This window comes from Bactrocera neohumeralis, chromosome 5 (assembly GCF_024586455.1).
Source record: "Bactrocera neohumeralis isolate Rockhampton chromosome 5, APGP_CSIRO_Bneo_wtdbg2-racon-allhic-juicebox.fasta_v2, whole genome shotgun sequence".
Classification (NCBI taxonomy): domain Eukaryota; kingdom Metazoa; phylum Arthropoda; class Insecta; order Diptera; family Tephritidae; genus Bactrocera; species Bactrocera neohumeralis.
In genome coordinates this window covers 10,861,971-10,884,234 of record NC_065922.1, presented here as the reverse complement: position 1 = coordinate 10,884,234, position 22,264 = coordinate 10,861,971, and the positions used below count along the sequence as shown (strand labels likewise).

Below are 22,264 nucleotides of genomic sequence, written 5' to 3'. Positions count from 1 at the left end.
TCGAATTAATTGGTAAACCCACTGATTATGCATGTATTTTATTCTAACAGCATTAGGAAAAATACAATATTTGACCTTAATTGACCATGTCTATATGTAAATGTCTACATGAAACTAAAAATACTTTTTAGTATCTTCATAAATGTTATTTAACAATTAATTTCGTTTTTAGGCTTTAAGTTACTAACTTGGCCAATGAACTTAACATGTATGCTGGATAATATGGACTTTAAATACTTAACAAAAATATTATTTTACACTAACTATTCGTGTGATTCAATACAATATATATGTAGGTAGGTAGGTAGATAAGGGACAGCTGGTAGCAAACGGTACATTAGAGAGTACTATGATATAAAAAATATATATATATATAACTACATTATACACTATGAACGGCTTAGTCGAGTTCCACTACTTTGCTGTCTTCTTTGGCAGTGGAAGTGGCGGCAGCATTTGTTGTTTCGCTGGCAGACGCTGCTTTCTCAGCCGTGGACTTCTTTAAAAACTCGCTGATAAGCGCATTTTTTGCGGGTTGCGGTATGTTCTGCCCACGCGCGACGGACATTAGCAGTGGTACACGCTTTTTAACATTTGCCGTCGGCTTAGTGGAGGCTGGTGACGTCACTACGGTTGTCGGCGATTCATTACATTCAACGGAAGACGCATTTGCATCTTCTTTTGTTGCTGGTGTCACTGCAGCTTTTGGCGATTTGGGATCACCTGTCTTCGGCGGCAGCACTTTTGTGAATTTTGTTATTTCTGATTTTGTTTTAAGCTTCTTTTCTTTTGCTTTTTCTTTTTTAGTTTGTTTCTTGTCGGTGGCCTTTGACTCGGTTTCACTTGGGTTTTCTGTATCACAAGCAATTTCCGTTGTTTCCTTTGTCTCGTTTTCAGTGGGAACTTCAACTTCGGCTTTTGTCGTTTCGTCTTTACTGGATTTCGGTTGCAGTGTATATTTCCACGTATTATGTAAACCCAAATCTTCCAGACCCATTTTCTTTAATACGTCAGCGGATACCACCCAGCAGAGACGCTTTTTATTTTTCTTTTTATTCTTTTGTAAAACTTTAGTTGATTCGATTATTGTCCATTCGGCGAAATCGTCGATTTTCTCTCGTACGATTGACTTGATGGGACCACGTACTTCGCCGTTTTTAATAGATTCTTCGCTGGCTTCCAAGTAAGCGATGAATTCTTTTATTAAAAAGTTTTTAGAATGCTGATTTCCATGTACCAAGCGTACCAAGTCATTCAGCATACGTTCGGTTATTTTAATCGGCTTCACTTTCTCAACTGTCTTCTCATTGTTTGTTGGCGAACCAAGTTCACTCTTTTCCGCAACTTCAGGGTCCTCCAGTAGCGGTGGAGCTTCGAATAACATTGCACGCAAATTTAAAGTATCCCAGATGATTTTCGGACATAACGCCGGTTGATTGCCATTTTCATCTGCCCAAATGCAGCCGATGAGCCGTGGTTTGATTTTCTCGGTTTTCTTTTTCATCTCTTGTGCAAACTCCTGCTGCAGTACTTGTAGTTTTGCTTTTTGGGCCTCGCGTGTGTTGGCGTCGAGCACATCATCCTCATTTTGCAGCTCTTCTTCACTGAGATGACCATGTGGCACAAACCATTCGTTGTCGACCTCGTAGTCATCGTCTTCCGACTCTTTTTCTTTCTCGTCATCACTGCCGTCCAGCGACTCGCCAGGCTCCTCTTCTTCCCACTCGAGATCAGAATCGACTTCGTAGTCGAAAAATTTCTGTGTAAATAAGTACATTGTAAATAGCCTCTAAATCAATCAAATCGAAATTCCGTTAGCAAATGACACTTACCGCATCTTGCACAAAAGGCCGCCTTGGCTTTATCACATTTGTACGTTTTCTCCATGTGCCATAATATGGAGGTCTACGATTTTCATGGAATTTATAAAATTTAGCTCGGAAATGTTCAATTGGTGCGTGAGTCTCTTCCACAATTGCTTGACCTGCGCGATCCAGCTCATCATCTGAAGCGAATAATTATAACATTAGGGTTAGTAAACAAAGAGGTGTATATAAAGAAAATCAGAACCTATGACTTGAACTTCGTCTTCGGATACTTTCGTATCTACTGATATGCGTCTCCATATGCCTGGTACTATTTTGCCGCTCTTAAGTTCATCCAGGTATAGATGAGTAGATTCTGCTGGCACATCTGCCATGAAAGTATCGAGCTGTTTTCTAGAGGGGGCGCTAAGCAGTTTCCTTCGGATAGGAGCCAATTTCATGTCACCCTTGATCTCAAATGGGCGGAAAGCTAGAATTTCAGGATCTTTGCTGTCATTCTGTTGCGCTTGTTGTTGTCCAGCTTCGCCATCTGCATTTACTGCGCGTTTGGCTTTGAAGAACTTTTGAAAAGCTTCTGCTTCTTTCTTAGCTTTTAAATCTGCACCTTCTTTACGCTTTCGCTCCTCTTCTTTTTTACGTAATTCCTCTTCTTTTGCTTCATTGCGCTTTCGCTTTTCTTCATTCTTCACTTCCTGTTCGGCCAGCCGCTTCCGTTCTTTTTCCTCGCGTTCTTTACGTTTCAGCTCGTCACGCTCCTCACGTTCTTTGCGTTTCTGTTCGTCCTTCTCCTCTCGCTCTTTACGGCGTTGCTCTTCGCGCTCTTCTCGTTCGCGCTTCTTTGACAATTCCTTAGCCTCCTTCTCCCTCTGCTTTTGCAATTTTTCCTCCTGCAAACGACGTTCCTTCTCTTCACGTGCTTTACGCCTTTGTTCCATTAACTGCATTTGCTTCGGTGTAAGATTTTTCTTCGATGCAAGTGCATCGTCTCTGGCAATTTTTGGGGTAGCCGCAACTCTAGGTGTGCTTTCCTCAGCAAAAGACTTACTTTCATCATTGTTGGAAGTTGCACTTTCGGAATCCGAAGTACTATTTATAATCAATGAAACTTCTGCAACTTTTTCATTATTTTCAATCTTATCTTCTTTAATTGGAGATTTCTTATTTGTGCTAACGTTTCCTTTTTCTGATGTGGTTGGGGTGTCTACAGACTTTTTATCCTTATTCGCTTTAGTTGCTCTGGTTGGTGTTTTAGGCTTTTGCTGAGGTGTTTTTTCCGATGTGGTTGGGGTGTCTACAGACTTTTTATCCTTATTTGCTTTAGTTGCTCTGGTTGGGGTTTTAGGCTTTTGCTGAGGTGTTTTTTTAGCCTTTTTGTCATTACCTACTTTCATCTTCTCTGCTTGTGGTGAGTTGTTTCTCTCTGTAATTTGTGGTTCACTAGAACTTTTTCCATGTGTTTCATTGTCATCCGTTTGTGATTCTGTTATCTCAATTGGTTTATTTTCAGTTGAAATGGATTCACTTTCACTTGAAATAGGTTTAACATCATCAGCCTTTGTTGGAGAAACTGGTTTACACTGTTTTTTAACCGTTTCCTTGGAACTTGCAGATACTGTTTTTAATTTTGGGGAATCATTATTTTTGTTAACAATAGCAGTTGATTTTAGAATTTTTGAAGAATGTTCCGATGTAGTATTTATTGATTTAAGAGTCTCAGAGCTACTTCTGCTGTCCAACTCTGAATCTGGCAGGTCGGTAGCATTTCCGCCGAGTTCCAAGACCAGCACATTTGAATTTTCCTCCGACTCTGTGATACTGCAATCTTTGATCATTGTACTGGATACCTTGTCAGTATCGTCTACCTATGTACATATGAAATGGTGAGTTTAATAGGTTTAGCAATCTTGCAAAACTCATATTCAAAATTTCATCAAATATCATATATTTTTATATGCCGTATATTTTTTATATACCTTTCTATATTTAGGCTATTAAAAATATACCAGCACAATTTTTAATTTATAAACAAAAATGAGTACAAAAACTCTTTACCTTTTTCTGTTCATTTGGTGAACCCCCAACTTTTTGCCGCTTTACGGGAATATCTTCATTTTCATCACTAGATATAACCACTTCCCCATCTTTCGAGTCTGCTGTGATCATAGATTTTCTTCGCTTGTTTGTCTTGGCACTTCCAAGTGGCAATTTTATTTGAACTTTTGTTGCACTACCACCTCCTTTACTGTTGGCCGATTTATTTTTCGCACTTCCGGGAGTGTTCGAGTTTTTAGCTTTTGCACTCTTTGGCGTATTAGCATCTTTCTCTGTGGCTACACTCGGTTTTGGCGTGCGTGGTGAACTAACAGCGTTGCTTACTTTGTTTTTAGCTTGCTTGATTGCTTTTTGAGTTTTAGTTGCGACAGGAGTTTTCTTGACTTGCTTTTCTACCTTTTCATTACTACTTGCATTGTTTTCATCCTCTGTTCTTTCCGCATCCTTAACATTACCATCCTCATCTTCCAAGATATCATCATCATCCAATAGTATAACATCATCTTGCTCATCAGTTTTCAACTTTTTTGTTCTTACAGTCAAGTTCTCTTTGCTAGCAGATCGTCCACGTAATTCATCAGTTGCCGCACCCTCTGCCTTTTCACTTTTGTCGGCTTCAAATGATAACTTGCGTTTTCTGCCATCTTTTGCGGTCTCGTCTGTATCCTTGGCTGAAATTGAACTTGCAGCGGCAGTGGGAGTTCCAGTTGGAATTATTTTAAACGGCAGCCGCGCCTGTACAAGCTTTTTTCCGCTTGATTTTCTCGCAGCCGCGCCCTCACGTTTGCTTGTAGCAGGCGTTTTGACTGCCGGATTTTGCATACCTTAATATTTGGTTAAAATACTAGAATTTATGAAAACACTGAAATTAATTATAAAATTTTCACAAACACGGCTTTAAAATGTCAAATCGTGCGCGAATGAAAACAAAAAGCGCGCCAATATTTGTGATGAAGTTGGTTGCGAGACTCAACGCCAGTTGTCACAGCTGTTCGTATGCTGTCAATTAGGAAATGGCTCCGTTTCTTTTCTAGACAGATTTCTCGGTTGAAATAGCCAATTTGAGGAATCCCTTAATTTTCCATCTTTGAAAAAAATAGTTTGAAGTTTAAATTCGTATTTAAATTTAAATCAATATTTCATTAACTTTTTCTAATACTGGCCATCAATTAAACTCTTTTAACGCCAATTCATATACATACATATTAAGCCTAAAATTATGCAAACAGCAGAAGACTGTGCAAGAAATCAGTTACAATAAGTATAGAGGCGTTATAGATGCGTATATAAAAATATAGGTGCCAAATGCATCTCTTATTTATATTATTGTTATTTGTGAATAAAAAATATAATATGATAATGTATTAAGTATAATAAATTTAATTGTAACCATCACACTCAGTATATTTAAAAATAATGAATATACATAAATTTCTTTTACATTGTCATCAAATTATTCATATACCTCAGCGATGGAGCATAATGCCGGATATGTGTCATTTTTGCCACTTTTGCAACCCGACGCAGCTGGACCCTCTACATAGATTGGACGATTCTGCAGAGCAGCCGAAGCATAATTGCATGTTAATAAAACGGTATTGTATTGCTCCTCCTTGTAGCGTGACGCAGCACATCCCACATAATTACTTGCTTCGGTAACCATGAGTGCAAAGTGTGAAAATTCTTTACTAAAAAAAGGATTAAATGTGTTAACACAAACTTCAACAAAATATTTTTATATACAAATGTCTGTACTACAGCTTACTAAATATCAAAATCATCTGGATAGTTATTCATGTAAGTCATTGAACCACCGATATATTCTTCAAACCAACTTTCGATAGCATCTTGAATGATTTCTTTATTACTGAAAGCATTCTCCTTGCCGGTGTAACCTTGACTGACAATATTTTGACCGGTATATTTGAAGCGCCTGACATTTCGACAGCCATCATATTCGCAATCGCATTTTTTCACATTGAAGGTAGCCACATCAGCCAATTCATCGTCCCACTGCATTACGGACATACGCTTAGCGCTCGCATAACCCGTTACATTGCCGGCAGCCACTTTGTTTCGTCTTTCATTGTGCTCGTTTAAAATTAACGGTATATAGAAGTTCAAATCTACCAATCTTGCATCAGGAGAACATCTTTCATGGAAGTTCTGTTGGTGTATAAATTTTGTATTTTATTGTTACCGTTATTGCAAAAATGTCGTGATTAGAAAAAAAAAATAATTTTTTCTTCTACTGTTTCCACTGAATTCGGATTATATGTGCGTTGCGTCTCGAATATTCGAATATTTCTAACAAGTGTCCGATATGCCATTTTAAGCAATCCTACCATAACTATTTTTTTTTACTTATTCCTTAAATTATCAAATAAATCCGTATCAACACATACGCCGTTGTTGTTGCATGCAATATGTTTGTTTCCTCCCGTATTTCTACATAATTCCGGATCACAATAGTCTTCCAGTGCGGTGCTTAATGCTGAAAACGTTGTTAATACACTTGCAAAAAATATTTTCATATTTTCTTTTTGTAAAAGTTGAACGAAGTTTTTCAACCTTATCCCTCGTAATGCCGATTACCGTATAAACGATCGTTTAGCAAGCTGAATCCTCTTTGTGCTGGGATTTAATACCTTGGAATTGAGTATTTCACGCCAATTTCTTTCCGATCAGCACTTCCGTGCAGATAAACCATAAATACCGTTAAACTTAGTTAAAGCATATCTTAATTTTTCATGGGCTAGTAGAACCAATTAACGTGACATTTCTACTAGTGTGTGTTTTCTAAATATTTATTCTTCATACTTCGAATAATATAAAATATATCAGACCAGCTTTCATTAGTTGAATGAGATGGATTGGAAATGTCCAATAATAATGAAAATTGAGAATACAGACAGTTGCTTTAAGTCCTAAATCAAAGCGGTATTGTCTGCAAAGGCTTTAGACTTAACATATTCCCACAGGAAAAAGTCTAACGGTGTCATATCACATGATCTTGGTAGCCAATCGTCCGGCCCAAAACGTGAAATTATCTGTTCGCCGAAGTGTTCTCTCAATAAATCCATTGGTTGATGCGATGTGTGGGAAGTGGTGCCATATTGTTGAAACCAAATGTCGCCGAGATCACGAGCTTCAATTCCAGGACTGCACTAGTCGGTTATCATGGCGCTATAAAGGTCGTCATTACGTCGGTTACGTTCTCATCGCCATTATTTTTGAACAAACATGTACCGATGATTCCACCGGTCCACAAACCACATTACCCCGTCGTCCAAAATCAGCTGTTGTGACGGAAACTACTGCTTCTATGCGCAAACTAATATTGCAAGATCGTCTTGTGACCTATCGGGAGATTGGAGCAACTATGGGCATTAGTGAAACTAGAAATTCTGAATGGTATATAACCATTTTTTTGCCGAGGACGGATCACTCTTCACCACGATAATGCGAGCTCAAAACATCACTTTCATACGTCATCCACCATATAGTCCTCTCTTGGCACCTAATGACTTATTCCCGACACCTGATGACATTTGACGCGTTCAAAAGGCATGTTTTGGAGATACCTCAATGAGAGTGACAAAAGTACTTCGACAATTGGTTCAAACAAACAAAAGTGTTTAGATCTTCTTCTTCATTGGCATATACATCGCTTACACGTTTATAGCCGAGTTAACAAGAGCGCCTGTCGTTTTTTTTTCGCTATTTGGCGAAGTCTGGAGTAAGCTAAACTAACGGCGTGGTTGTTGAGATCAATGATAACAATATCATTAGCGTACGTCAGCAGTTGTACACTATTAATAAGGATTGTACCTTCTCTATTCAGCACTACAACTCGTATTATTTTCTCCAGAAGTAGGTGGAAGAAGTCACACGAAAGGGAGTCGCATTGTCTGAAAGCTCGCTTGGTATGGAACGGCTCGGAGAGGTTCTTCTCGATCCTGACGGAGCTTTTGGTGATGCTCAACGTCAGCTTACAGACCCGTGTTACCAAGTTCAGACATCGCGGCATAAAGGTAGTATCTTTCGTGCTGTCGAAGGCGGCTTTAAAATCGACAAAGAGGTGATGTATGTCGATCTTCCTTTCACGTGCCTTTTCCAAGATTTGGCGCATGGTGAAAGTCTGGTCGATATTAGTTTTTCCAGGTCTAGATTTTCCCACACTGATAAGGTCCAAACAGTTTGTTGACGGTGGGCTTCAGTCTTTCACATACTACGCTCGATAGAACCTTATATGCGATATTAATGAGGTTTATCCCACGGGCAGAGCACACTTAAATTCCAATCGTTGGGCATGCTTTCATCCGACCATAGCTTGCAAAGAAGCTGATGCATGCACATTGTCAGTTCTTCGCCACCGTATTTATATAGCTCGGCCGGTAATACGTCTGCACCTTTCGCTTTGTTGCTCTTCAGGCGGGTAATTGCTATTCGAACTTCATCATAGTCGGGCAGTGAAACATCTATTCTATCGTCATCGTTTGGGAAATCTGGTTCGCCACCTCCAGATTTCACACTTTTAATGCCGTTCAGCAGGCTGGAGAAGTGTTCCCTCCATAACTTCAGTATGCTCAGCCACTAGATCACCACTTTTGGCCCTACAAGACTATGCTCCGGTCTGGGCATTCCTCTATTGGTTAGCTTACCAAGCTCTTCATTCTCACACATTTCGCCCCCTTTCTTTTTTGTCTGCATATGCGTCCCGCTTCCCTCTTCAACTCTCGTGTTGTGGTCGATCCACACTACACTGTCTGTTTTCTGTCTGACTGCGCCACGACAGTCCTCATCGTACCAGCTGTTCTTTCGACCTTTACGAAAACCAATGGTTTCGCGTTTAGATCTTAGTAAAAAATATTTTAAAAATAATAAGACTATTTTCGCTGATTAAAATTTGTTTTTTGGGGAACCTACGTACAAATCTTTATTATTGGTTTAAAATAGACTCATGAGTCAAGGCTTAATCCAAATTTCCATACACTTGTTATAAACCTCGGCCGGGATTGATCGTCATTCGTTAGATTTTTTCGACGTCACGCATCAGTTCGACTCAAATTTTATCAGCTAGTATTACTTCACTAAATTTGTATTTTTTTCTACCAACTCTTAATTAATTTTTTTATTATAACCCACCAAACCGTTTATAAGAAGAAAGACTAATATACATATATATGTATATGTATATATATATTTTTATTTTTAATGTAATAGTTTTTTATTCACTTCATTTATTTATGTATGTATTGTATATACAGCGTATAATTTGTGAAATTGTTTACTTAATTTTGCTCACATTGTAGATAATAATTGATACAATATAAAATTAAAGTACATAGTTAGTTGTGCATGAGAAGCTTCCTTTGCTTAATACATATCTCCGAAGTTATGTACGAGTATGTATGTATGTACATACTTCATGGATAGACTTTTAGTAAATAACATGTGCACAACGCCTGTTTAATTACATAAATATTCATTACTCGGGCTGCCTACGCAAATAGTATATTTAAATACCTTAAATAAGCGTATAAAATATTGTAAAAAACTAAATTAACCTACATACATTTGTATATACTACGAAATAAATTAATAAAAAGTATAAATCGAAAATAAATTTAAATAAAATTGTTTTGGAAAATAAAATGCGTTCAAAAAACTTATCGAAGCAGAACTTATGCAAATTATTCTTGTATGTTTGTGTGTGTATTAATGTTTTAATTCAACGAACTGTCGCTAACTCGACTTAATTAATCGCGCATTTTGGTTATGTTGGCAACTCCACTACTTATATATTTAAATATATATATTAATGTACTTAGAAATTTGCAAACAATTATTAGAACTAACTAAAACGCTTGGCGTTTCGCATTTTACAACGTGACATACATATAAAGACATACTTAAAAAACAGAATCGAACCGAACGCAATTTAAAAGTGATCGAGGTGAAAGTATGCTCGTTGGTTAAGGACGATAAAAGTTATTATTTTTCATAAAGAGATAAATAATTAAAAAAAATAAAAAAAAATAAAAATAATAAAAAATACACGATGCAGCGAATTATAGAATACAATGAATAAAATTAAGGGAAACAGAAATTTTAGGTATTATTTAATTTTGAAAACGCAGTTTTAAGACGGTATTATAAAAATCGAAAAAATTTTATTTTTGTTTTGTATTTTTAAGACATTATCGAAAATTCCATTGGAATAATCAAACCTTGAATCGTTTTCATATACTTTTATTTACTTTTTCTTTTAAAACAATATTAACTATTTGACAAATTACGAATATATATAAAGAGCTTACTATTCAAAAATCTAAAAAAAAAACTCTAACCTAAAAAATAAATATCACCACTGACAGGTTGCCACGAAAATAATCTTAAATTCGGATATCTCGTATTATAAAACAGCTCAATATTAATTTTCAGTTTAATCGGTAATGTTGTTGTTGTTGTAGCGGCACAATTCTTGACAGTCCTGGGCCGAATAAAAATCCAGTTACGTAGACCCGACTATCGTGGGAACGGACTATCGACAATCGTAATATATCGCTCGAAAACGACTAGTGTCCAAAATTTCAAAAGACCTAACCTCAAAAAAATACTACGAGTATTACTACTGACACCTATTTCCGCTTCTGTCCGGCTTAAATTTATTAAATATGCTGTCGGTTTGTTAATTTTTCATTCAGAGTCTGTTACATTGATGTTTGCTGGATACTTTTTACAGTTATTACCGACAGTAGTTTGCAAAGTACGATGAATTCTCTGGTGAGTTTTAACAAATTGGAAAAGATTTGAAAAAATAATTTAACAAAATAACAAATTATTTTACCACTGAAACGTTCACAAAGAGAAAAACAGAGAAAAAAATAAATAAATAAAAAACACAAAATAAAGAAAATATAAAAATAAAAAATTAAAAAAAAAATTATGAAAAATTTAATATTAAAAAAAATTAAAAGAAAATGTTAACAAAATATATATTTAAAAGTAAAAAAAAATAATAAAAGATTTAATAAAAGCTCAAAATAATTAAAAAAAATATTAAAATAATAAGAATATTAAAAATTAATGTATAATTACAAAAACAAATAAAAAAAGATAAAAAATACAAACAAAAATAAAAATTAAAAATAAAGCATTAAATGATTAATCAAAAAATATTAAAAATAACAACTTAAAAATTAATATAAAATTAAAAGAATAAAAATAATATTATATAAGAGTTTAAAAAAATACAAATAATTAAAAACATAAAAGAAAATTTAACACAAATATTAAAAACTAACATATAGAAAAAAAGAATATAAATAAAAATATTCAAAAATAAAAATCGTTAAATAATTAACAAAAAGTATTACAATAAAAAACAAAATATTAAAAATTAATATAAAATAAAGTAAAATAAGAGAAAAATCAACAAACAATTTTTAAAAAAGAAATAAAAATATAAAAAATACACAAAAAAATTAAAAAACAATTAACAAAAAATATTTAAAAATAACATATTAAAAACTAATAGGTATAGAGTTAAAAGAAAACTCTACAAACAATATATTAAAAAAATTAATATAAAATTAAAAAAATTATGAAATTAGAAAAAATAAAAATATTAAAAATTAGTTTAAGATTAAAATAATACGAAAAAATTAAAAAAATAGCAAAAAATATTAAAAAAAGGAATATAAAAAAATAAAAGGTTAGACAAGAAAATTCAATAAAACAAACTAAAAACAGCATATCTTCACCTTGATCACTTTCAAAGACACAGCTAATACATATAATAAATTGTACATAATTACATATGCATGCATTTTAAAGTGTGCATATTCATAAATTTAGCTTATTTATGTAAGTAAGTATACACATTATAGTTTAAGTATTTAGTTCAGCAATTCAAACTCATCTGTGTGTGTGGCTAACACAGAGAGAGAGAGAGACAAGGGTACTTTACACATGCCCACCGGCATTTAAGGTAATAATTGATTTTCGAAACTTATGTTTGCTTCACAGAAATACATATAAATATATGTATATATTCGAATCATCTTAATGGCAGATGACTGTATAAGACGTCCACCAAAGAAGATTGCTTCAATGCCTTCGTATTTTACTTACGAGTGAAGGAATACATGCTGTCTAAACGATTTTAAGTCTGGCACAACACTGTATCCCCAAAACTAGCACTGGATTTACGTTTTCCGCTTCTTCTTCTTCTTATTTTTCCGCTTCTTCTTCTTTTCTCTTAAAGCATTATTTCTTAAGTGCGTTTACGCAATGATTTTATTTTACATATACATACATATATCTCTAAATAAATATACATACAGTTATTAACTTAATTTACGCTTACATGCTATTTGTAGATTAACAAAGAAACTCTACAGAGCTTCCACATACCGATCTCTCTACGTTTGTGTAAGTATCTCTATCCTGTCTTAAGCATGAGCTGCTATCATCAATGTTTAAATTCAACATTTTTTGTGTGTTGTGCTATGGTCATTCCTACATACCAGCTGAGTTGTGGTTTGTATGTATGTATATCGCTATAATAACAGTGTCGGAGGCACCAATTCTTCATTCAATCTATCAATATCTTAACTGTACATTTTACTTGTATGCATTGTATGATATCATCCTTAAGAAATCTTATGTTTTCTAAGTCCACTGTGTATATGCCTACAACCATTAAATACTTATTTAGTTACTCACATACATACATACATATTGGGGGGAAAGGGCTACAGTATATTCACCGAAAAATAATAGACACCATTTCTAGCTCTCTTTTATCTCTTATCTTATATGCTCGTTTGTAGGCATGTATGTATGTATGTATGTCGCAGTTTGTATGTACGTATGTATGTATTTTAATTGGAGTTTGTTTCCGTTCTCACATTTTCACCACAGCTAAGCACTCATCATTCGTGTTTTTGCGATTAACTTTGTTGTTGTGGCCCAAATTTACTTGTGATTTTGTGCGACACATTAACGATAGCCATTTCATGCTTGGAGTCCAAATCGCAATCGTAAAGCCCACTTAACGAATCTAAGCTGAGTAGTCGTGAGCTGGCACGACTCGACACCGAAGTGTCGTCCACATCGGGCGCATTGTAAAGTGAATTGACATCGGATAGAGCGCCTTCGGCGTCTGTAAGACCGGCTTCGTTAAGTAATGATATATTTTCTAGGCCCGGTTCATCGGTTATGTAGCCCGTTGACTCGGCGCCACCTGTGGGGAAAGAAGAACGTTGGAGAATGTATGAAGAGTTATATTTTCAAGTGATTTTAGATAGAGTGTCGAGCTAGATAAAAAACAAAACCATATCGATACAAATTTGAAACACTCGCATTCGACAACTGGGTAGAAACCAGACTACAGAGGTTGCCCTTTATATATGTATAATACTTGAAAGGAAGGTTCTGAGTAAGAATTTTTAACCTTTAATAAAATATCAAAAAAAAGTGGCCACACAGTTTAGATAGAGCGAACCTTGTCTTGGTTTTATAGAGCCAAACGAGAGAGAGAGAGAGAGAGAGCGTGAGGGAAAAAAGAGAGAAATGGTAATTGATCGAGGGAACGATATTAATTTTCTTTTCCAATGACGGTGTGGATTAAATTTAAAAGCTTTTTGGTGTCTCTAAAATTGTTTCACAATCAACAGTGACAGGCAGTCTCGAGCGGTTTATGTCAAACTTTAAATGGATGCTAAGATGTTTAAAACTTTTAAGCTTCAGAGGGAGAACACAGTACATCAATCCGAAAGCTTTTATATTTACAAGTTTAACTAACGTATAGTATTTCACAATTCTACCATATTTCTTACCTGTAGCCTCTTCGCGGCAATCGTCATCTGACCACTCCGATTGACTTTCCAAAGGATTTGAGTCCATCGACTGGTGATTATGATGCCCCGCACCATATTTCAGTTCATCGTTTATCACATTCATTTCCATATGCCGCTCCTCATCCATATCGTCACCATAGTCATCGTGACCGTCATGTACATGTTCGTTCTCATCATCTTCGTAACAATTGACAACGCCGCCAATATTATTGACATGCTGCTGTTCCATTGGCACTGGGGCCAAACGTTTCTTTCGCACATCATGTCCCACCTCATCATCCTCGAACTCCTCATCGGCTAAATTATCTTCGGTATCGTCGCGTTCGGTGTCGTTACTCAACGCTGTCTGGTGATTAACACGTGGTCGCTGATGGTGATGGTGGTGGTGATGATGATGATGACGCACATGCCGCTGTTGTTGCTGCTGCTGCGGTTCACCACCGTCTGCCAGCTGATCGAGACTCTCACGACTCTGATCGAAATCTTTGGAGCGTGGACGCTGACGATGTCGATGATTGTGATCTTTGGACTGCTGTTGCGGTGGCATCGAATCGCGACAATTGGTGCCCGTTGATGTGGACGACTGGTTGTTGACTGCGTCCAAAATATTCAAATTCAGCTGATTGCAGTTGTCGTGCAAAATCTCACAGGATTCTGTATCGGAAGTTTGCCTGGAAAATAATAAGAAAATAAAGACATTTAGAATATAGAGTACTATTATATTTGGGCACGTACATTTGGCTAGATTCTGATGGATTTTTGTTACGCGTAATCTCCTTGATGGCCTCCAGTCCGACAGGGTGCTTGGCAATCATGAAACTCGTGCTGATCGGTATCTTCGACGGCTGACGTCCCGTTGTTGGCGAAATCAGCTCATCCAAGATCGTTGTGTTCAAAGATTTTTGGTTATTGTTGCCGCTCATTGAATTGCTGCCGCTGAGATTGCCATTACTGCCGCTACCACCGATTGCCAAACCGTTAGTGGAGCTCAATTTACTGTTGCTCGCCGAATAGCTTAATTCGATATTGTTGCGACTACTGCTATTGCTTGTCGTATTGCCCTCTGGATTGCTGTTGGAGTTCGAGGCGGATGTTATATTGCCGCCCGACGATGAGGTGGCGGCGGCCAGTGCGCGTGCGCGTGTTGATTCATTCAAAAGTCTTTGCAGTTCCCTCTCGAATGGCGATTTCGCCGAATTGCTGGCCGATGTCGAACCACCGCCATTGCCACCGCCACCGTTGCCGCCACCACAGCCGTTACTGCTGCCACCATTGCTGGTCGCTTTCTTATTGGCCGCGAGCAATACACGGTCTTGATACTCAAAACTATTGCAGGAGTCGCCTTTGTTGTGTGTGGTATTCGTCTGTTGACCTTGGCTCTCTGTTGTGGAGCTCACTTCGAAATCTTTTAGATTCGACATATCCACCACCGGTGACGTGGGATCCACTTGTATGTCGCACGGGTATAACCATTGTAGCGGATTGGCGCCATTACGTTGTTGCTGTTGCTGTTGCTGGTGAAGATGATTGTGTTTGTTCAAAGCCGTGATGCGTGGTGAATCTTCGTCGGCTTCACCTTCGGTCGTCTTCGAGTAGCTTTCGTCTGAGGAGCTCATCGACGGCGAATGTGGGCGGGAACTGAGATCATCGGTGGAAGACATCTCACGGCTCTCATCGATCTCGGTCGGCAACTTCGGCAGGGGCTTCATATAGGTAGTGCGTATGAGAGGTGTATTCTGTTTCAATGATGATGCTGAGCCTAAGGCTGAGGCTGAGGCTGACACTGAGGCTGTGGCTAATGAGGATGCAGTTAGATTTGAGGGTTTGGGTGGCGGAATTGGTAATGGCGGTTGTGGGTGTTGCGAGTATAGTGGATATTGTTGATGCAATTGCTGCTGATGATGATGGTGATGTTGCAATTGCAGCTGTTGCTGTAAATGTTGTTGCTGCTGTAGCATTATGGTATTAGGACACATGTACCGTGGTGGCTCATATTTAGGTGGATATGCTTGTGGATGCTGTTGCATTGGCATTATCTGTATTTCATGTTAGTTCACGTCACCGCAACGCGTAAGCCCAGCAACCATGAATTCAGCAACAACATGTTGTTACCCATTAACCGTGAATGTGTGATTTAATGCGTTTTGTGTTGTGTGTGTGTGTGTGTTTGGAAAAAATGTTGAATTTTTGGTGAAATGAATGCACGACAAGCAGGCGGGCGGGCGATCGGCCGGTCGGTCGGTCGTTTGGATGGCACATTTATGGTGAGCGAGTTGGAACACGGCGGGTATTTTATTGTTTTGCGAAAGTATGTTTATTTTTTTTTTTTGGTTTTGGAATCATGTGTGTGCGTGTACAATGTCGTTTACGAATACATGCAAAGAGATAACACAATTAAATGGTTCACATTAGAAATGAATGAGTAAAAAGCTCGCAGGATATACACAAATACATATATAAGGTACTCTTCAATAGGAAAAAACACAGCTGATTTTTGTTAGTCTCAAATGTTAGTTTAAAGGCAACATTAACTGGTCCAAAAATCACCCACATAGATATAAAATATATGTACATTCATGTGTGTAAGGAGGCAAGGGTGTGGGTATATACGAAAAGTCGCAATAGTTTTTGGAATGTGGCGAATATGACTTGAGCACTTCTCATTTCTGAAAACAGTATGCTTAAAATTACTCTTGTTCGATTAGCGAGATGTCTTTCAATTTTCCTAAATTACTCTTACAAAGCTAGAATTAAAATAGGAATAGAGGTTGACTATCGGAATTTTGGGTTTCAGAAACACTCAAGCTCTGAAAGGGTTAACCATGTCAGTAAATTATTCTTCCGACCTTAAGATCAAAATTTGTTGTTAAATTTGTGATTATCCAGATTTCGGTACTTGAAAATGATAACTCTGGCATCCCGAAATATTTCAGAATTAATTGAAATTCTAGTTTTTGATTAGAAAATGTAATAACTTGAATTAAAATTTAATTAACCATATTTTGCAGAGCCTACTAAGCATCTGGATTTCGGTTTAGAAAGCATTATTATGACTTAAGACTGGGGTGCTAATCACGTATAACAAATACTTTAATGTAAACAAAAGGCTGACTGACCTCAAATTTGTAAAAAAAAAGGTTGTGGGCTTGGCTATGTGCAAGTAACTGTTCATTGATCTCTAAAATGCAAACAAAGTGGTATTGACAACGTATAATGCAAACGAAAAGGTCACTGACCTCAAATGTAAACAAAGGTTCTTGACTTGCCTAAATGTAAACAAAGGTTTTTGGCTTGGCTAAATGTAAACAAAGGTTGTGGTCTTGTAGAACAAATAGTTCTTGACCTTTAAAATTTAAAATAAAGGTTATTGGGCTAGGCAAAATGTGAACAAAAGGTCCATTGACCTCATAATGCAAACAAAGGGGTCATTGACCACGCAAAATGAAAACAAAAAGGTCACTGACTTCAAATCTAAACAAAGGTTGTTGGCTTCGGTAATTGCAAATAAATATTGTGGACTTGGCTAAGCATAAGTGAAATGGTCATTGAACTCTAAAATGCATGGTTATGGACCATGTAAAATGTAAAAAAAAATCATTGACCTCGATTGTAAAGAAAGGTTGTTGTCTTGGCTAAATGTAAGGAACGGTTGTGGACTTGCCTAAATGTAGACAAAGTAGTCCTTGACCTTCAAAATGTAAAATAAAGGGCCATTGACCTCGGCAAAATGTAAACAAAAGGGTCATTGACCCAACAATCTCAACATTTGGTGTATGCGGATAACATCCCAATTTTTTTCCACTTCTGTACGGATACTGGGCTCAACAATGTTTATATTACAATTAAACTTGAAACAGAATTATGACTTTCAGTAAAATACAGTACAAGAAAATAGACAACCTTAATAAAAGGAATTTGGAAAATTATTGTTTTCGGAAAAATGGTCGGTTTATATCCAAGAAGACGCTGTGGAGTTCCCTAAGTTCAAATTTATTGTTGTATAGAATTTTTGGAATTTTGATTTCGAAAGAATAGTTGGTTATACGGAAGAATAGTTGGAATATGATTTACAACAATAATAAATACTTTTATTGCAATAACATAGAATATTCACCAAGAGATTTTTTATGCAGAATATTCGACGCAGTACCCGCTGGGGGAAGCTGACGAATATGAAGACCTCAACTCCGTTGGTGGAGAAGGACTTGGGGAATCATCCAATAAAGAAGAAGATTTGAACGGTGAAAGTATTTTGTTGTAGAAACGGTACTATAACTTACTTGTATTATGAGATCGATTCTAAATATTTTGAAAAACAATATTTTTTAATAGGTTTGCAAAAAAATAAATACTACAATTGAGAAATGAAACAATGGCGACCTTTTCGAGCTCAGAACTAACCTAACTCTCGGTGGAAGTATATAAAGTTAGATACTATCAGTTGAAACTTAACCTAAAATGTATTTCAACCAAAAAAAAGTATTTTATTCCCTTGCCACATATTTAAATTGCGACTTTAATTAGTTTTGGGTTCAACACACACGCACATGCTTGGGGCTATAAAGCGAATCCCACCAAACCACCAAATGTATTTAGTGATATCAAACATCGGTGGATGAGAGGGATTGCAGTGATGATCATAAGAGTATCTCCTCATTCCATGTATACTCATATTCACTCACCTTGGCAACTGGTGCGGCATGCAACAATGGTTCACTCTCACGGCAATTATTATAATTATTACAATTACTATTCGTGCTGTACGACGATGAATGCTGTTGATTGTGATGCAAATGATGGTAGTTGCGTGCGGCATGCGTTTCACGCCTACCACCAACGCTTACACCACCACCACCGCCACCAACACCAACACCATTAGCAAATAAATTGTTATAGTTCTCCACTTGTGCGTAGGGGTCATGGTTAATGTACTCAAGCCGATTACCACCGGGATTTTCAATGATATTAAATTGTTCGCGCAACATTACCATTGAGGGATTGGCTTGTGCTGGTACTGGCACTGGAACTGGTACTGGTACTGGCATTTGCACTTGCTGTTGTGTGGGTAGGGCGGGGGAAGATGATGCTGCCATTGTGAGTACGCCCATAACACCGACGCCACCCATCGAGCTGGATGAATGCGAACGCTGATGATGCGCATAATTATTGTTGTATTGCTGCTGCTGTTGTTGTTGTTGTTGCTGCTGTTGTGCTTGTTGGTAGCCATTGTAGGCGTAGCCGCCAACACCATTGCTACCGCTGCCGATGCTGCCGTTGTGTTCGCCGTTATGTCCATTTTCCCGTATATTCGGCAGTCCGCCGTTGGCGATGAAATTCGGTTGTTTTTGTAATTTACTATTCAAGCGCTGCTGCTGTTGTTGCGCCAAGTGATGCTGATACGGTTGCGGTTGTTGTTGTGCGACTTGCTGTTGCTGGTGCATGAGCAGCTGTTGTTGTTCCTCATGCAACGCATTCGGTGAGGTCTTCATTAATACTTGACTGGTATCTATGTTGTTGTAGCCATAATTATCTTTCTTTATGTTGTACGTCTCGCTGTTCATGTTCAGCTGATAACTGTTATCCTGGAATTGTGACTGTTTCTGGTAGTATTCCGGTGGATGTGCATGCAAACCATTTGATTGGGTTTGCTGCTGCTGCTGTTGTTGTTGTTGTGCTGCGTAACCGTTGCCATTTTGTGTGATGGCCCGATTGGCGATCATTGCATTGCGCACCTCACCATTGAGACCGTTATTCGAGGAGTCACTCAGGAAGTAGGTGACCATGTCGCCTTTACCCTTCACTTTGATCGTACCGCGGCAGCTGTGTGGTGGATGGGAGAGTGGTGATTGTTAAAATATGTGAGTGTGTGGGAATATTTAACTTACCGAAATTCGAAATGTGAACCCTGCAGGCTATCCACGACCTCCTGCGTCACCTGCGTATAGCCTGGTATGCCGGTGGAGTCCATGCGGCTGGCGACGTTGACGGTATTACCCCAAATATCATATTGTGGCTTGCGCGCCCCAATCACACCGGCAACAACAGGGCCAATATTAATGCCTAACGGTTAAAGCAAGAAAAAAGTGAAAATAATCTTTAACGACTTTTATTAAAATAATTGTGTTTCCACTCACCAACTCGCAACATAAAGTTGTTGTACGAATGACTGTTGATTTCTTGCAAGGAGAGCCTCATAGCCTTCACATACTCGACCAAAGCGGTCATGTGGCGACGCACTGAGTTCGGATCATTGGCGTTGATGCGGTATTCTGTGAAAAAAGTAGAATTGAAGTTTATTAATATGACGGTAAAAATGAGCGTGCTTCAATGCTCACCTGGTATAAGTCCCACAACTGCCATGTAGGTACTACCGACCGTTTTTATTTTATCGATGCCATGAAAGCGATCTTCTTTCAGAAGCTGCAAGCAGATAATAAGGAGACGAAAAGGAACATTTTATTACAAATACATACATATATTTTGACAGTATTTTTTTATTTACTCTTTATTGAGTAGAGTCAAAGATATGTCTTTAACCTCTTCAGTAAAAAAACTTGTAATTAATCTATGATCTTTGCTGTTCTTGGAATAGTTGAGGATTGGTTAAACTATAAACCTGGGACCTGGTAATATCCTCATCTTTTAAGAGAGGTCCAAGTTGGACTGCGGTGTACATATGAGTATGTTTCTTACTACATGGTTCCGTTGTTAGAAAGCTCGATGACAGAGGAAAGCGGAATTTACTTACATATGTTGGGTTTCTATGCTCTAAGGCAACGAAAAAAGACAGTACGAAATGATTTCGTTGCTTTTTGCTCATTTGAAATTCGAAAATTCTTTTGCGAACTTATAAATTTGCCTTTAATAATTAAAAATTAAGAGAAAAATCAAATAACAAATTCAAATCTCTTGCTGTTGTAACGGATAACCTAGTCCCCGTTAGGATGGTAAGCATTAGATAAGTTGCCATCGATTCGGAACATAGGAAGAGGGGTGTCAGATGTGTAGGGTTGGCAGGGCATGAATAGAGGTGGTTAGTCTTATGCGGGGAATCGTTGCACGCCGGACATATGTTTGATATGTCAGGGTCGATTCTGGATAAGTTGGAGTTTAACCTGTCACAGTATCCAAAACGAAGCTGCGCAAGAGTCACTCTCGATTCTCGCGGCAACTCGAGCTCTTCGTCTGCAATGGGTAGTGGTTTGACTCCATATACGCCATTCACTGAGAGAGAGAGTCGGTGAAGGTGTTGATGGCTCCACTGTGAATGGCGGTCAGTGCATGTCTGAAGTAAGCTGCGTCCGAAGTCTGGTCGACGTAGTTGAGGAAGGACCACTTGATGCTCCTAGGAGGCAGTTCCGCTACAAGCAGGTAATTGCAAGGATAATTTCGAAAGCGCCCCAGCAGATACTGCTTGGAGAAGAGCTCATTATGCTCCTTAACAGGGAGCATGCGGGCCTCAATGTGTGTTTGATGGGAGACATCAAGAGGCATCCCGTTGTAGTCCGAAGTGTATTCTGAAATATCTGTAGCTTCCTTCACTGCGTAACACCGCATCCAGGCGACCATATTGGTGCGGCGTAGTTAAGGACCGGTGGGACTCTTGCCTTTTATGTTGCCAACAACGTTCCTTTGTCTTTTACTAATGTGCTGCCGGTTAACGCCTTTTGTTGAGGCTCTGTACTTTGGCAATAATCGCGGTTGTGTGGAGTGAAGGAGCACAGGCTGTCGAATCTAAGATCTAAAATCTTAGGGTTATTGACAGTCGGAATCGACTGCTATCTTAAGGTCAAGTCTGTACTCCTTCGTCCAGTTAGTGAATATAGTCGCTGTCGATTTAGTGGGGGAGAGTTATAGGTTCCGTGCAACGAGAAATCGAGAAAGGTGGCAGAGATAGCCGTTTGTATTAAAAAATGTGAAAATGTTATTTATAGTCAGTTTGGGTCAAATTTCATCAGCTGGTATAATTAAATTATATTTTATTTTGTAGGATAACACAACCGGATGTAATAATACGAATTAAAGCCATTAATATTATTTTTATAAGAAACACATTAGGAACCAGTTACCAAGTACACTCATATTATTTTTACTCACCTCATCGAAATCCGCAATTATTTCATTCAGCAAGCGCAAGCATTCCAAACCCTGATCTGAACCGTCCATCTCTGTGTAGAACTCGTGAAAGTTCGGCACCGATGCAAATATGACACCCACTTTGGCATAACTTTGATGATAGAGTTCCTGTGAGGGATTGACCTATAGTGTTAAGCCACGAAAGAAACCAACAACAATCGGCAAAGACAATGAATGATTAAAAATATCAGGGGTTAAGAGGGTTGGCAACACACAAGAGTTTTTTCATTGCTCTCTCTGTCGCAACAATTTCGACAAGCGGGCAGAACGACACAACAACACAAACTTCCGAAAATCGGCGAAACATTACTGGCAACCGAAAAGGAAAAACGAAAGAAATATGCCAAAAAACGACAAAAATTACGAGTACAAATAACGACG

At 37.7% G+C, this 22,264-nt stretch overlaps 3 protein-coding genes across 8 annotated transcripts in view; all 3 read right to left on the bottom strand.

Moving 5' to 3' along the window:
• Positions 1-22: 22 nt before the first annotated feature.
• On the bottom strand, positions 23-4,778 carry LOC126759043 (chromatin assembly factor 1 subunit A-B). Of its 2 annotated transcripts, XM_050473605.1 has the most exons (5): positions 3,879-4,778; positions 3,181-3,688; positions 2,071-3,090; positions 1,833-2,005; positions 23-1,759 (listed from the first exon to the last, which is right to left on the bottom strand). In XM_050473605.1, the coding sequence occupies exons 1-5, from the start codon at positions 4,698-4,700 to the stop codon at positions 401-403; spliced, it is 3,882 nt and encodes a 1,293-aa protein (XP_050329562.1). In that variant the 5' UTR covers positions 4,701-4,778; the 3' UTR covers positions 23-400. The 2 variants fall into 2 exon arrangements, with proteins under 2 accessions (XP_050329562.1, XP_050329561.1); XM_050473604.1 differs by having other exon boundaries at positions 2,071-3,688; positions 3,879-4,777.
• A 553-nt stretch (positions 4,779-5,331) lies between these two features.
• LOC126759100 (antigen 5 like allergen Cul n 1) lies at positions 5,332-6,441 on the bottom strand. Its single transcript, XM_050473710.1, has 3 exons — positions 6,284-6,441; positions 5,644-6,044; positions 5,332-5,566 (listed from the first exon to the last, which is right to left on the bottom strand). Exons 1-3 carry the CDS (start codon positions 6,410-6,412, stop codon positions 5,332-5,334), a joined length of 765 nt encoding a protein of 254 aa, XP_050329667.1. The 5' UTR covers positions 6,413-6,441.
• A 5,800-nt stretch (positions 6,442-12,241) lies between these two features.
• Positions 12,242-22,264, bottom strand: part of LOC126759040 (Ca(2+)/calmodulin-responsive adenylate cyclase) — a 154,761-nt gene continuing 144,738 nt past the window's right edge. For 3 of the 5 annotated variants that reach the window (XM_050473594.1, XM_050473595.1, XM_050473599.1), the window contains 8 exons: positions 21,845-21,991; positions 20,083-20,167; positions 19,882-20,016; positions 19,633-19,807; positions 18,430-19,567; positions 14,483-15,783; positions 13,727-14,418; positions 12,242-13,131 (listed from right to left, as the gene is read on the bottom strand). In XM_050473594.1, coding sequence (XP_050329551.1) covers positions 12,839-13,131; positions 13,727-14,418; positions 14,483-15,783; positions 18,430-19,567; positions 19,633-19,807; positions 19,882-20,016; positions 20,083-20,167; positions 21,845-21,991 — 3,966 coding nt within the window. In that variant the 3' untranslated portion in view covers positions 12,242-12,838. The remainder of the gene's footprint in view (positions 13,132-13,726; positions 14,419-14,482; positions 15,784-18,429; positions 19,568-19,632; positions 19,808-19,881; positions 20,017-20,082; positions 20,168-21,844; positions 21,992-22,264) is intronic. The other 2 variants (XM_050473598.1, XM_050473597.1) reach the window with 2 other exon arrangements.

What these genes read in the sequence shown, in the direction of transcription:
- LOC126759043 (XM_050473604.1), bottom strand. Translation starts at nt 4,700, where the DNA reads ATGCAAAATCCGGCAGTCAAAACGCCTGCTACAAGCAAACGTGAGGGC. An exon ending in AGACGAAGTTCAAGTCATAG is followed by an intron (nt 2,006 to 2,070) that starts GTTCTGATTTTC and finishes TATTCGCTTCAG; the next exon opens with ATGATGAGCTGGATCGCGCA. An exon ending in GGCCTTTTGTGCAAGATGCG is followed by an intron (nt 1,760 to 1,832) that starts GTAAGTGTCATT and finishes TTATTTACACAG; the next exon opens with AAATTTTTCGACTACGAAGT.
- LOC126759100 (XM_050473710.1), bottom strand. Translation starts at nt 6,412, where the DNA reads ATGAAAATATTTTTTGCAAGTGTATTAACAACGTTTTCAGCATTAAGC. An exon ending in TTGCATGCAACAACAACGGC is followed by an intron (nt 6,045 to 6,283) that starts GTATGTGTTGAT and finishes ATACACCAACAG; the next exon opens with AACTTCCATGAAAGATGTTC. An exon ending in CCAGATGATTTTGATATTTA is followed by an intron (nt 5,567 to 5,643) that starts GTAAGCTGTAGT and finishes TCCTTTTTTTAG; the next exon opens with TAAAGAATTTTCACACTTTG.